Genomic DNA, 14,323 nt, shown 5'->3' on the forward strand with positions numbered 1-14,323 from the left:
TAGGTTCTGGCTTTTATAAATCATCTTTATCTTTTCTTGTTGCGGTATCTTCCTAATCTTGACTTTTGAGACTCTATTGCAAATCACGATAGCACTGACCTATTTATTGCTTGGGTCTTTGAATCCATTTGGGTTTCAAAGTGGTGTAACTGCTGTCCAGAGTGTTGGACTGGTCTATACTCACTCACATCTGCATTTTTCTAGGGAGGGATTTTAACTAGGGATGCACTGAATCCAGGATTCGGTTCGGGATTCAACCAGGATTCGGCCTTTTTCAGCAGGATTCCGATTCGGCTGAATCCTGCTGCCCGGCCGAACCGAATCCGAATCCTAATTTGCATATCCAAATTAGGCCTGGGGAGGGAAATCAAGTGACTTTTTGTCGCAAAAAAAAAATTCCCCTTCCCACCCTAATTTGCATATGCATATATTCGGTTCGGTATTCGGACCAATCTCTCATGAAGGATTCGAAGGTTGGGCCGAATCCAATATAGCGGATTCCGTACATCCCTAATTTTAACCAGTGATTTGTTTACTCCAGGTACTCGGAAATCACAAGGGTTTCATGGCAGAAGTTAGGAATGATGGAAGCTACAAGCTCCCCTATACACAAATTAAATGACCAACTCCATAATAATGAGTCAGATGGAAAAGAGTGCAGGACAGGCCAGAAGAATGACAACCCTTAAACTAAAGAATCCTCATTTTGTTTTCAGGGTAATGCTAGGGACATCCATTCGGCTACATGTACAGGGGCCTTGCATTAAATGCATAAGGCAGTTGTATAAAGGAACAAACACAGACAATATATTCCCGGACTCCTTTCTTTTCTATCTGAACAGAGAATGAATATGATTTTTTTAGTGGATCAGGATCACCCCTTGTATCTCTGATTGTGAGGCTGAATGACTTGTCGGAACTGACACATAGAAGAGGAATGGGAAAGAAATATGGAAAATAATATATTCCCAGTTCTTGTGCTTTTTGTTAGGCTTCTATTATACACACCATCTCTTTATACAATGTGGCTAGGATGGCTAATATCAGTTTGTGAGTCATTTCTGGACATATATCTGACCATCAATAGGTTTATATGCACGACGGGTAAAGGAAATGTCACTCAAGTTAATTAGTGGACATTGGGTATTATACAGTTGAATTGCACGATCACAGATACAGTATATCTGTAGCAGGTAAAGTAGGGAGAGATGGTGCCTATAGTAACAGTGGATAATAGTCTCTGGGAAGGGAGTGTGACTGTGGGATAGCAGGTATAGTAGGGAGAGATGGTGCCTATAGTAACAGTGGATAATAGTCTCTGGGAAGGGAGTGTGACTGTGGGATAGCAGGTATAGTAGGGAGAGATGGTGTCTATAGTAACAGTGGATAATAGTCTCTGGGAAGGGAGTGTTACTGTGGGATAGCAGGTATAGTAGGGAGAGATGGTGTCTATAGTAACAGTGGATAATAGTCTCTGGGAAGGGAGTGTGACTGTGGGATAGCAGGTATAGTAGGGAGAGATGGTGCCTATAGTAACAGTGGATAATAGTCTCTGGGAAGGGAGTGTGACTGTGGGATAGCAGGTATAGTAGGGAGAGATGGTGTCTATAGTAACAGTGGATAATAGTCTCTGGGAAGGGAGTGTGACTGTGGGATAGCAGGTATAGTAGGGAGAGATGGTGTCTATAGTAACAGTGGATAATAGTCTCTGGGAAGGGAGTGTGACTGTGGGATGGCAGGTATAGTAAGGAGAGATGTCTGCAGTAAGTAAATAAATTCCGATTGTAACCAACTTGGAGGTTGACATTCCGGCCCAGCGCTTAAGAGAAATAATTTAGGCAATAGTGAGATCAGGCGTCTCCGCTAGTTTTCCCAGTTAAGTGGCCACAATTAGTCACAGACAGCTGACACCTCTTGAGATGGACGAGCTCTCGCCCCCTGCGTTACTGCTTAAGTGGCTGATATTGAAGCGCTGGGATCCTTGAGATCATTAAGAGGCCGATGGCTGATTATGAGCCCATTGTTAGGGATTAACATTTAACGAGCTGAAATTGTCTCTCATTAAGACTTAATGATACATCGGTGTTTCAGGACAGAGATGGGAATAAATGTGCTTTACAGGACAAAAGGTGGCGGATTAGAGAACCACAATGTCACCCATTAGTACAAGACGGAAGCAGTTTTTGTTAAAGTGTGAATTAGTGACACTAATTATTGCTTCAAAGATCATGGGGGTCATTTACCCAGGACAGCAGTGCAGCTTTATTAAGGGGTGCTTAGTGCAAGAGTGCCCCCCTTTATTGCCTAGAGAGCTCAGAGTCCTGTACTTTCTGCCTGGTGCCCCCCAACAATGCAGACTTACACCAGACAGACCTGCTCTTTGAATGGCCACTAAATTGTGTCTCAGTCCTCTGAGCTTCTGTCTGGGGTTTAAGTAAATGCCCCTCATTTCCATCAGTGTCTTACGTCTTCTGTTAAAGGGGAAGTAAAGTGTAAAATAGAATAAGGCTAGAAATGCTGTATTTTGTATACTAACCATAAACATGAACTTACTGGACCACAAGCCTAATCAAACAAATGATTTATGCTTTCAAAGTTGGCCACAGGGGGTCACCATCTTGTAACTTTGTTATACATCTTTGCAAGACCAAGACTGTGCACATGCTCAGTGTGGTCTGGGCTGCTTAGGGATCGTCATAAATGATCAAAACAGCTCAAGTCAAATAATATCTGCCAGAAGCCGATACAGCAAGACTGATTAATAATCAGAATATACAGACTGCACTGGGTCCTGTGTTGTCATGTGATCTAATGTGGATTTTATAGTTTTTGTATTGTTTAATACAAACTTTCTCCAACTCTGCAGAACCAGTGGCTGCAGCTAAATAATCCTCCAAATAGAATCCCAGTTTATCGGTTTAAATCTGGCTCCATGATCTTTGTCCCTGCAGCTGGAGTTGGAAACAGTAAAAGGGATGTAAAGGCAAAAATAAAATCCAATACAAATCTCTACACAGTCGCCAACTGCTCTACAGGGAAACAAACAAAGCTGCTTGAGTTCTGCATGGCTGGGAAGTAAGGCGGGGGCTCCCCCTGCTGTTCATAAGTATGATTGTTTCTCTGCAGAGCAGTTAGGGACCGTCTGACAATTCCTATCCACAGCAGTAAATGAAGGGAGAATTTCACTGCATACAGTCAGGTTTCTTACAAAAAACAGTACATATTTTTTAATTAAAGTATATTAGAGATAGGTTTCTTTTTCATTTGAAGAAATTATGTGATTTTATTTGTTTGCCTTTACATGCCCTTAAAAGGGGTTGTTCACCTTCAAGTTAACTTTCAGAGGGTTATTTTAATAAATAAATATATCAGAATGCCAAAAACTTGAAAAATGCAAGCTTTTTTTTACTACAAAAATAGAATTTTTGTGAAAAAAAAAAACAACTCAAATTTTTTGTGATTTATTATAACCCGAGGATGGAAAAAGTCAGAATCCGAAAATCCAGCATCACACAATGGGAGAAGTCCTGAAGATATCTTGATTTGTGCTGGGTTTCATGCAAAAATCTGAAGATTTCGTCATTTTCAGGTTAATCTGGGGGAAACAACACGTAAAATTTCAGAAATTTCAGAAAATAATGAGATAAATTCCGACTTGGATAAATGGGCCTCCCCTTATAATGTAGAGACTAATAATCTGAGACCATTTGCAATTGGTTTTCATTTTTTATTATTCGTGATTTTTGAGCAATTTCAGCCATCTAGTTGCTAGAGTCCAAATTACCCTAGCAACCTTGCATTAAACTGAATAAGGAGTGACCTGAGTAGAAAGAGGAGTAATAACAATACTGTTGTAGCCTTACAGAGCATTTGTTTTTTAGCATTTGAAAGCTAGAAACAGTCAGAAGAGGGCAAATAACTCAAAAACTATGAAAAAGTGGAAAAAAATGAAGGCCAATTGAAAATTGCTTAGAATTTAACATGTTACTCACCAACCCCTTGGATGTTGCTCCCAGTGGCTTCAAAGCAGGTGATTATTTTTCAATTCCTGCCTTGCAAGTGGTACCTGGTCCCACCACCAGAAAATTACCCCTTCTGTCTCATTTCTATTTGGGAATTACCACCTGAATGTATGCAATATGGCAGCTCCCACTCATATTTAAAGGACTCTGTGTAGGCAACCAATATGGCACACAGAGAGCACAAGATTGATGAGATTGATAAATGAGAAAGCCTTTTGATCAGTGAACCCCAACAGTGACTTGTGAGTAACATGTTGCTCTCTAACCCCTTGGATGTTGCTCCCAGTGGCCTCAAAGCAGGAGCTTATTTTTGAATTCCAGGCTTGGAGGCAAGTTTTGGTTGTATAAAAACCAGGTGTACTGCCAAACAGAGCCTCCTGTAGGCTGCCAGTCCATCACAACCCATAATGGCATCCCGGGAACTTTTTGCATGCTTGTGTTGCTCTTCAACTTCTTTTTACATTTGAATGTGGCTCATGGGTAATAAAAAAAGTTGGGGATCCCTGCTCTAGAGGGAGGAGGCAGGTTGCAAAAACTCATTACAAGTGGAGTTTAAGCTATAGGGGTGCATGGGCTGTTGTCACTACTCTGCACTGATCATATATTGGGCAGCTGACACTTCACATGATACATGGCCCAGCAGAACATCCACCAGCACTCAACAACAGCCCTGGTGATGGCTTGACATGGTCACTCCCCTCTGGAACCAAAATGAATTCACACAAATACATTGGCCCATAGCCCCCAATAAAAAGAACATGCAATGAGCCCAGCGTTTTGGGCAGTTGTCTATTCATACCATTTCCAGGGGTCACCCGTTCCCCCTACAAACACTTCTCTTCCTACTTCTTAGTAGTCCTAAGAAAGGGAGATCCAAATTATGAAAAGTCCCCTTTTGCAGAAACCCTCAGGCTCCGAGCAGATCCCATACCTGTATTCACAATTCACCATTTTACTAGGTCACTGAAAAACAGATATTTGCCAAATTTCTCTACCCAAGTGGTGAGCCATTGGGCTGCTTCAGTCAATCTTCCCCTTGAGGGACCTGTACTGACCTGTCACCTACAGCCCTTCCATGGCCAACTGGATTTCATGCATGGCCTGTTGGATATTTGCCCAAGACACAATTAGATATATATTGGATGGGAATCATTTTACCTCCCTAAATGGGCACCCTGTCCCATCTTTAAGGGGCATTTTAAGCTCTATCCAGTTACTAGGGTCTCTAGTATTAGGGTCACTCATACTTGGGGCTGTAGATTTCTTGAGTGGATTCTTTCTTTCCTTCATCCATGAACTCTCACTCTCAGAAGAAGCATGTTCCTATATGACTCATGGGAGATAATAGAAAAGTTGGACATTTGCTGAGATACGCAGAGCATTATCATTAAACTGTGAATAAATCAGTTATATTCATTCCGCTCATTATTAAAAATGGGGGGGGCATCTGTTTCATGTTCCAGGGTTATGACCCTTTATATCCAGGTAAATTGCTCTTGGGCTGACCTTGAAGACTCTGCTAATTAAAAGGTCTTCTTCTACTAATACATATTATCTCTTTATACACTGGAAAAATCTCCCGGCGAAATGATTCTTCCCTTGGAGACCTCACATCTTCAACCTTGGGTTAATAATTGAGAAATTTGCTGCCAGAAGGAATGGCACTTATTATTATTTCACTACAAGAAGATCCATGACGTTACTGAGGAATGGGGGCGTCTCCAGTTGAGGGGGTATATACTATATATATATACATAGAGTACACAGTGTAGAGTAGCCCAGGTGAATATTGAGTAGAAGGCATCAGTACCAGACGTGACCAGACCAACCATGACCTACACTACGCTTGCCGCTTGTCTCTTCTGCCTTGTGGCTCTTACTTCAGCTTGTTACATCCAAAACTGCCCTATTGGAGGAAAGAGATCGGTGATGGACATCATGGACATTAGGAAGGTAAGAGCACAGAATATACTGTCTTTACTAGGAAGGGGCACTGGACATTGGGGTAGGGGGAGGTTTATCTCAAGGGTCAGATCCCACTTTAATACTTACCCCTCAGTAATTCCTAACCTAGGTGGTGACCCAAAATTGAACACCCATGCTGTTTATGGTGGGTCTTCATGATCCCCATTTGATATAATTAAAAGTTCTTCTGTAAAAGTCAATAACAATGAATTGATGTGCTTAATTAGTACCATAACCAACTGTTTGGGCTCCTTGAGTAAAAGGTTAAGATTCCCTGGGTTACTTGTGCCAACACTGGGGAGGGGGGGTACACTGGGCAGAGGAGACCCTATAGAGGCCCAGGAGTTCATTGGACTAGATTGTTCAGACTATGCAGAATTTATACTAAACCTTATACTAAAAGATTTATAAGAATGTTTAGGGTTCATACACTGAGAATATATATATATATATATATATATATATATATATATATATATATATATATATATATATATATATATATATATATATATATATATATATATATATATATATATATATATATATATATATATATATATATATATATATATATATATATAGTGTTCCTGTATACACAGCACTGATGATACTCCAGTACACATGAACTGACTTTATACATTAAATGATGGATATCTTAGGAATTCTATTGAACCTCACGCCAGGTTAAAATGATGGTCAATTTAGGGGGAAGGTTAAGGGGGAAACCTATGTAACCCCCTCTGCCTGCCTCTCATTAGATATTACTATATTGATGGGGCAAATGAGAATGTAATTCAGTGACATGTGACCAGTGGCACTGATGGTGGAGCAGGGCACCTAGTGAGAAAAACATGGAGGCTTTCGGTTGTGGCCTGCACTTGGTACCTTGTTCCACCCATTGTGTCTCATTTCTATAAGGGAATTATCACCTGAATGTATGCAATATGGTAGCTCCCACTCATATTTAAAGGTTTTTGTGTCGGCAACCAATATGGCACACAGAGAGTACAAGATTGATGAAGAATAAGTGAGAGAGCCCATTGATCAGTGATCCCCAACCAGTAGCTCGGGATCAACGTGATCAACATACTCCTCATCCCCTTGGATGTTGCTCCCAGTGGCCTCAAAGCAGGAGCTTATTTTTGAATTCCAGGTTTCTAGACAAGTTTTGGTTGTATAAAAAACATATTTATGGGCAAACCAGAGCCTCCTGTAGACTGCCAGTCCACATAGGGCTACTAAATAGCCAATTATATCCTTTATTTTGCACCCCAGGAACTTTTTTCATGCTTGTGTTGCTTCCAAATTCTTTTTACATTTGAATGTGGCTCATGAGTAAAAAAAAACAGTTCCCGGCCATAGATTCTGCAACTAATTCTTCCCAATCCACACTCTTTAGTGTATCCCCTGTGGGCCGAGAAATAAGGGACATTGTTTTGGGCCAAACATCTGCTGCGGGGAGGAACTGGGCTGCTACGTGGGAACCTCAGAGACTTTAAGATGCCAAGAAGAGAACTACCTTCCCTCACCTTGTGAGTCAGGGAGAAAGCCGTGCGGAAACAATGGAGGAAACTGCGGCGCCTCAGGAATCTGCTGCAATCACGGTGAGTCAGGAATGTCCTTCTCCAGTATTGGAATTGGACAAGTTACAATGTATAGGGTGAGAATTCATTTTTTCAATGCAGTAGAGCAGTTGCCATGTATAATGCTTATTTCTCCTTATATGACTTTTCTTGCAACAAAAAGGACAAAAAAAGGTCATTTTATTCATCTTGTTCCATGGATTGACATGTACCTCTTCCTTATATACTCCCCCTTTTGCAATTTAGACGTTGCCACCTATGCTATAGAATTGGGTGCTTATACAGGTATCAGGATCTGGTAACCCGATAACCAGAAAGCTCTGAAATAGGGGAAGGCCATGTCCCATAGACTCTGTTATAATTAAATCATTTGCATTTTGAAAAAAATGATTTCATTTTTCACAGTAGTAATAAACTGTAACTAGTGCTGAGATATAATAATCCTTATTGTAGGCAAAGCAATTATTTAATGTTTAAAGGAGAAGGAAAGCTACCGAAGCAGTTTATTTCCAATAGATTAGCCACAATAGTGCAAGCTATAAGACTATATTTATATATATTTACCATACCTGAATAAACATCTCTAGAAGCTCTCTCTGTTTGTTTAGGATAGCAGCTGCCATATTAGCTTGGTGTGACATCACTTCCTGCCTGAGTCTCTCCCTGCTCACTCATAGCTCTGGGCTCAGATTACAGCAGGGAGGGAGAGAGGAGCAAACTGAGCATGCTCAAGCCCAAGCCCTGGAGGATTAAGCTGAAAACAGTTAGTCTGATACAGAAGCCCATGAGTACACAATAGAAGGGAAGAAATGTGCTGTTTCTTTTGACAGAGGACTCAGAGCAGCATTACTTTGAGGGTTTACTGGTGTATTTATATAGACCTTTCTGATAAAGCTTACTTACTTATAACCTTTCCTTCTCCTTTAAATGTTTTTTTTAGCAGACTTAAGGTGTAGATATCCAAATTAAGGTAAGACCCCTTATCCGGAAAACCTCAGGTCGATTTAATGTTTTTTTAGCAGTCTTAAGGTATGGATATCCAAATTAAAGCAAGACCCCTTATCCGGAAAACCTCAGGTCCCAAGCATTCTGGATAACAGGTCCCATCCGTGTACCCCAGAGGATAAAAGCACGTTTATGGCACATACAAACCACTGTATATCAATCATATGACTAAGTAGCCCTTGTTATTTGTATGTTTGCAGAGAGCTGTACAGTGGACCCGGCGTGTGAGCAGGACTCTGTATTCCCCTAGATGATGTGTCACGAAAGCAAACGCTTCCAAATCTACATGAAATGAAAGGACGAGAGCCCAGGTCTTAATACAGGTGCAACTGTCAGCATCTGACCAGATATCCATTTATAGATGTACTATATGCAGAATAAATAACCTTATAACACGGGAATATATAAATGATTGGTTTTTCTTCCTCCGCCCATGATAACACTTGACCTATAAATTGTGGATACGGCAGGTTGTGGGTATATATTCTAGACACAGATTCATCTCAGACACCCAGAAATATGCTGTTTCCCATAGACTCCATTTTATCCAAATAATCCAAATTTTTAAAAATTATTTTATTTGTGTAATAAGAAAAAACAGTCGCTTGTACTTGATCCCAACTAAGATATAATTAATCCTTATTGGAGGCTAAACCAGCCTATTGGCTTTATTTAATGTTTATATGATTTTCTAGTAGACCTAATGTATGAAGATCCAAATTACAGAAAGATCTGTTAACCGGAAACCTCAAGTCCCGAGAATTCTGGATAAGAGGTGATGGGCAGTTAGGGGGACATGCTTCAAATATGATAATCTGATAATAAATAATGAGCACAAGGGCCCTCTTAGTAGGAGGCAAATTCAGGGCTCCTGTTGTACCAAGTGCTCCTTTATCCACATATCAGTACTAGTGTGAATGTAAGGGAAGTGTATATAGACCACTACTGGGGGCCCAGGTTCTGTACCTTTTAAGGCCAGAGTCAGACTGGGCCAGTGGGACACCGGAAAAAATCCAGTGGGCCCTGGACCTTGTGGACCCTGCTTGCCCAGATCCGCTTCCACAAGCCCTGAAGTACCTACTGTATCAATAGACAATCTGTGGGTAACACAAAAGGAGGGTCCAATGTAATGTACTTGATCCCAACTAAGATATAATTAATCCCTACTGAAAACATACTCAGCTTATTGGGTTTATTTAATGTTTACATGATTTTCTAGTAAACTTAAGGTATGAAGACCCAAATGATGGAACTGTCCGTTATCCGGAAAACCCCAGGTCCTGAGCATTCTGGATAACAGGTCCCATACCTGTACTTAATCCAAATGAAGATATAATTAATCCTTATTGACCCCAGTCCATTGGGTTTATTTCATGTTTATATGATTTTCAAGTAGATGTAAGGTATGAAAATCCAAATTATGGAAAGATTCCTTATCCGAAAAACGTCTGGACAACTGGATTCTGTATAACAGGTTCCATACCCGTACATGTGTCAATGGGCACAGCTACATAAGGGACTACAATGGGTGCTGGTGTGATCATTAAATAGGCGCTGGCAGAGTGACACCCCATACACCACATAGGGGAGCCAAACACAGTAGAAATAATTCTTTTCAGACCATGGAGTTTTGTGCTGTACTGTGAGCAGTTATAGAACATTATCCTGGTGCAAATGGATAACAGAGAGAGATTTTACGGTTGCATTAGCCTAAAGGTAAGTCTAAGAGCACCATCTAGTGTTCCTATAGAAGCCAACGTTTTCTTTCCCAACTGTAAATACACAGAGTTGCTGAACACATTCCCATGCACAGCGGAGCTATTCCATACAATACTTACACCCTCTCCTATAGAATTGCTATAGAATTGCTCCTGCCTTCCTACTCTAGTAACATCCAATACATTGGCATATGGAGGTGTAACACCCTCTTGGCGACCCCCCTGGTGCCAAGGTTGTACCAGATTACCAACTCGGGTCCTGAGTTCCCTTTGCAAGTTGAAAGGTACTGGGAAAACTCTTCTCTGGCAGTGCCTCCACCTAATGGGGTCCTGGAATACTCCTGAAGATATTCCCATTAGGAAACAAATCACCCACACACTTTATTATATAACAATATAACTTTATATAAAACAAGTGTACTATTAAAGGGGAAGTAAAACACATTCACATCATATAACCCACTCCCATGGGAACCTGTGCAAGTCCAATCCTGACACCTCCTTGCCAGGCAAAGTCCCGCACTACTCCTTTTGGCAGCCCAAGAGTTCCATCCCTTGTCCCCAAAAGAGTACACTTGGTCCCAGGTAGTGCTACAGCCCAAAATACCTTTCCCTCCGGTTAGGTACTGGCTCCCTCGTGGCAGGCATCAACAACAGCCTGTGTCATAAACAGAAACCATCCTGGATCCTCTCTTTTTCTACCCTCCCCGTGGCACACCTTACCCTGGGGATTCACACAGATGGGTAGGCTCATCCAGAGCTGGAGCAGCATCCACAGCGATGAATCCATTCCATGAAACACATGCAGCTTGTTTGATCCTCCATTCATAGCTCCCAGCACTGTCTATAGCGCGAGCACAAATTGACATCATTGCTGAACTGCATCTCTCACCCATCTCCAAAAGGTGAATACAGAAATCCGGCATCCAAACTCCAAACCATCTCAGTTGAGTTATCCAGGCACTGGAGGATCCTGCCCAGCCTATCATACTCCATTAAAGGCCTACATTTTGCCGGTGTTGTCACTCTATCCCAAGTGAAACAAAGTTCTGCAGCAGTCACTGTAACCTGAACTGTAAAATGATGCCCCTGCTATGAGACTCACTGGGAGCAACATCACAGAAGGTGTTGAGAAACATGTTTCTTATCTTATCACTGGTTTTGGATAACTGGCCTTGAGTTTTATTAGGGCAGAGACACCGCTGCTATTTGGAGAGATTAGTCGCCCAGCTACAAATCGCTTCTTCTTCGAGCGACTAATCTCCCTGAACTGCCTTCCAGCCAGGAAGAATGTAAATCGCCGGGGGGATGGCTCTCGGATCGATTCGGCTTTCCGAAGTTGCCACGAAGTTTCCTCGTGAGGCAACTTTGGAAAACGAAGCGCACCGTTTGCACTCCCACCGGTGATTTATGTTCTAGCCGGCGGGAGATTAGTCATTCGAAGAAGAAGCGATTTGTCGATGGACGACTAATCTCCCTAAATAGCAGCGTGTGTCTCTGCCCTTAAAGTCACATAATTTTTGGATTTAATTTGGTTCGGTTGAAAGAGGGACAGATGTTGATTGACAGTCAGATCTAATATATCTTTTAAAGCTAACAAAACAACTGCCGGATGGATTTTATATGTCACTGTCAGCACTGGGAGAATTATAACCAATAGCGTAGAGACTGGTTTTATTGATGATCTTACCATAAGATCCTTTAGAATGTTCATTTCGTTTGTTGGGTAATCACATCTCTCTCCTTCGCGGGGCTTAAGATCCCCCGAAATCTATGAGGTAGAGCATTAAGTATCAGAATATTTACACATCTATTTTACTCAGAGACAGCTCATATAGTACTTTTACCCCCAATTGAGTCTAACTAAGCAGTAAGTATATGGCTCTCGTTGCTACTAGTGTCTTAAAGGGATACTGTCATGGGAAAAGATGTTTTATTCAAAACGCATCAGTTAATAGTGCTGCTCCAGCAACTTCTGCACTGAAATCCATTTTTCAAAATATTTTGAAATCTGACATGGGGCTAGGAATATTGTCAGTTTCCCAGCTGCCCCCAGTCATGTGACTTGTGCTCTGATAAACTTCAGTCACTCTTTACTGCTGTACTGCAAGTTGGAGTGATATCACCCCCCTCCCTTTCCCTCCAGCAGCCTAACAACAGAACAATGGGAAGGTAACCAGATAGCAGCTCCCTAACACAAGATCCAAATATATCAGGTTGTATCCAAGGACAAACTTTGGTTTCCCCACAGTTCAGCACTTGCAGGTCCTCCTCCACCTGTTTGAGACGATCTCCAAGTACAGAAAATAAAGTGCTAGAATCCTCAAAAATTCATTGAGGAGGGGGATTTAACAGAAAGAATAAAATATAGTATAGTATTTTTTTTAAAATTTTTTTTTGTTTTTTGTTTTTTTAAAAAATTGTTAAGACCCACCGTGATTATTAACAGTGATAATAGTGTTCTTTTATTTAACTTAGAAGAAGAGAGCCCAAAAAAGTGAAAGTTGTAAATTTTAGATGAAAGATAACAAAAAAAGAATAAAAAATAAAAATAAAATTAGAATATGAAAAATAAAATTAAAAAATTAAAAAGTGAACAAGTGAATAATTTAGTGAATTAATAAATACCAACGATTTCTCTCCAAGTGATAGTGAATTCAGTGTTATTTGTTACTTAAAACACATTCAATTGTGCAATAGGTGAATATTAATGTAATTAAGGAATATTTGGTGTGGGTTCAACTTCCCCTTAGATTTTTCCCGTTTAAGATCCACACTCTATGGCTTAGAGGAAAGGTAACATAGAATACTTTGCCACAATTCCGGTACAACCGGTTGTGCAGCTCACTCACCAAATGTGAGTTAAGGGAGAGCGTCTGATAGGTCCTGTTCGCGCTGTTTCCACTCTTTTTCTACTATCCAGGTTGTTGTAAGAGGGATAAAAATAGAGAGGGGCATGTGCAGGGATCACTTTAAAACAGTTTAATAGAATAAAAATACACTCACAAACACGATCGGTAAAACTGCAAAAGGATTGGTAAAAGTCCCGCGAAAGTCGCTGTGTCTCCTTGGCGTCCCTCGGAAGATACAGACGTCTCTCTGGATCGGGTACTCCTGCAAAAGGTTAGCGTGGTCCTTTTCGCTTACGCGTTTCGCCTGGCTGGCTTCTTCCTAAGCGATGACGTCCACATACTTTCTTGCCCCTTTATTCTCTGTGCGCTCTCAACCAAACTTACAACAACTTTATTTACAAGTGTTTCAGTGCATTTAGGCACTGTTCTTTATACAGCTAGTGCGTATCATAACTTCAAAAAAATCCTGCCCTATTGTTTCTACACCCAGAAGGGATTTAGTGCACTTATTTATACATATAAAACGATTAAACATATGTATTCAACAATTCTACAGCATTAAACATCCATAATTTTAAAAAACTTTTTTTTAAAAAACAATTTAGAAAACAATTTAAAAACAATTTAAACACTTGGACTCCAACATTAGTTTAAGCGATAATTGTCACATTCAGTGTTTGTCACACTCTTGAATATAACCTGTATGGCAGGTTACGAAAGTAACAGTTTCAATCCCCATATGCAAAGCATGCAGACATACTACAAAATATAAGACATTTATCAGTAAAGTAACAAATGAAACATTTGAAATAAAGGATTTGATTAAATGTGAAACAGCGAATATTATATATGGTTTAGAATGTCCCTGCGGACTCCAATATGTAGGGAAAACAAATAGAAAGATAAAGGAAAGGATTGGAGAACACATAAATAATATAAAAAAAGGAAATATGAAGCATTCCGTATCTAAACACTTTACAGAAAAACATAACAAAAATCCGTCAGGCTTGAAATGGTGGGGTATAGAACAAGTTAAAAAGAATTGGAGAGGAGGAAACCTGGTGACCAAAACCCTACAAAGAGAAAGCTGGTGGATACATAGGATAAAATCCCTTACTCCTTTGGGGTTAAATATAGATTTTAACCTTAAAGCGTTTTTAGACAAATAAACAAGT

The 14,323-nt window shown here is 40.5% G+C and overlaps 1 protein-coding gene across 1 annotated transcript; it reads left to right on the forward strand.

Annotated features, from left to right (window-relative positions):
• Positions 1 to 5,781: 5,781 nt before the first annotated feature.
• oxt.S (oxytocin/neurophysin I prepropeptide S homeolog) lies at positions 5,782 to 8,979 on the forward strand. The gene is made up of 3 exons (XM_018242602.2): positions 5,782 to 5,975; positions 7,390 to 7,594; positions 8,779 to 8,979. Exons 1-3 carry the CDS (start codon positions 5,853 to 5,855, stop codon positions 8,826 to 8,828), a joined length of 378 nt encoding a protein of 125 aa, XP_018098091.1. The 5' UTR covers positions 5,782 to 5,852; the 3' UTR covers positions 8,829 to 8,979.
• Positions 8,980 to 14,323: the final 5,344 nt, after the last annotated feature.

The sequence above is a fragment of the Xenopus laevis genome, chromosome 1S, assembly GCF_017654675.1.
Source record: "Xenopus laevis strain J_2021 chromosome 1S, Xenopus_laevis_v10.1, whole genome shotgun sequence".
In the NCBI taxonomy this organism is placed as follows: Eukaryota; Metazoa; Chordata; class Amphibia; order Anura; family Pipidae; genus Xenopus; species Xenopus laevis.

Bases quoted from the DNA above. Each gene is read 5' to 3' on its own strand.
- oxt.S (XM_018242602.2), top strand. From the start codon at position 5,853: ATGACCTACACTACGCTTGCCGCTTGTCTCTTCTGCCTTGTGGCTCTT. The intron at 5,976-7,389 runs GTAAGAGCACAG...CACACTCTTTAG, and splicing joins ACATCATGGACATTAGGAAG to TGTATCCCCTGTGGGCCGAG. The intron at 7,595-8,778 runs GTGAGTCAGGAA...GTATGTTTGCAG, and splicing joins AGGAATCTGCTGCAATCACG to AGAGCTGTACAGTGGACCCG.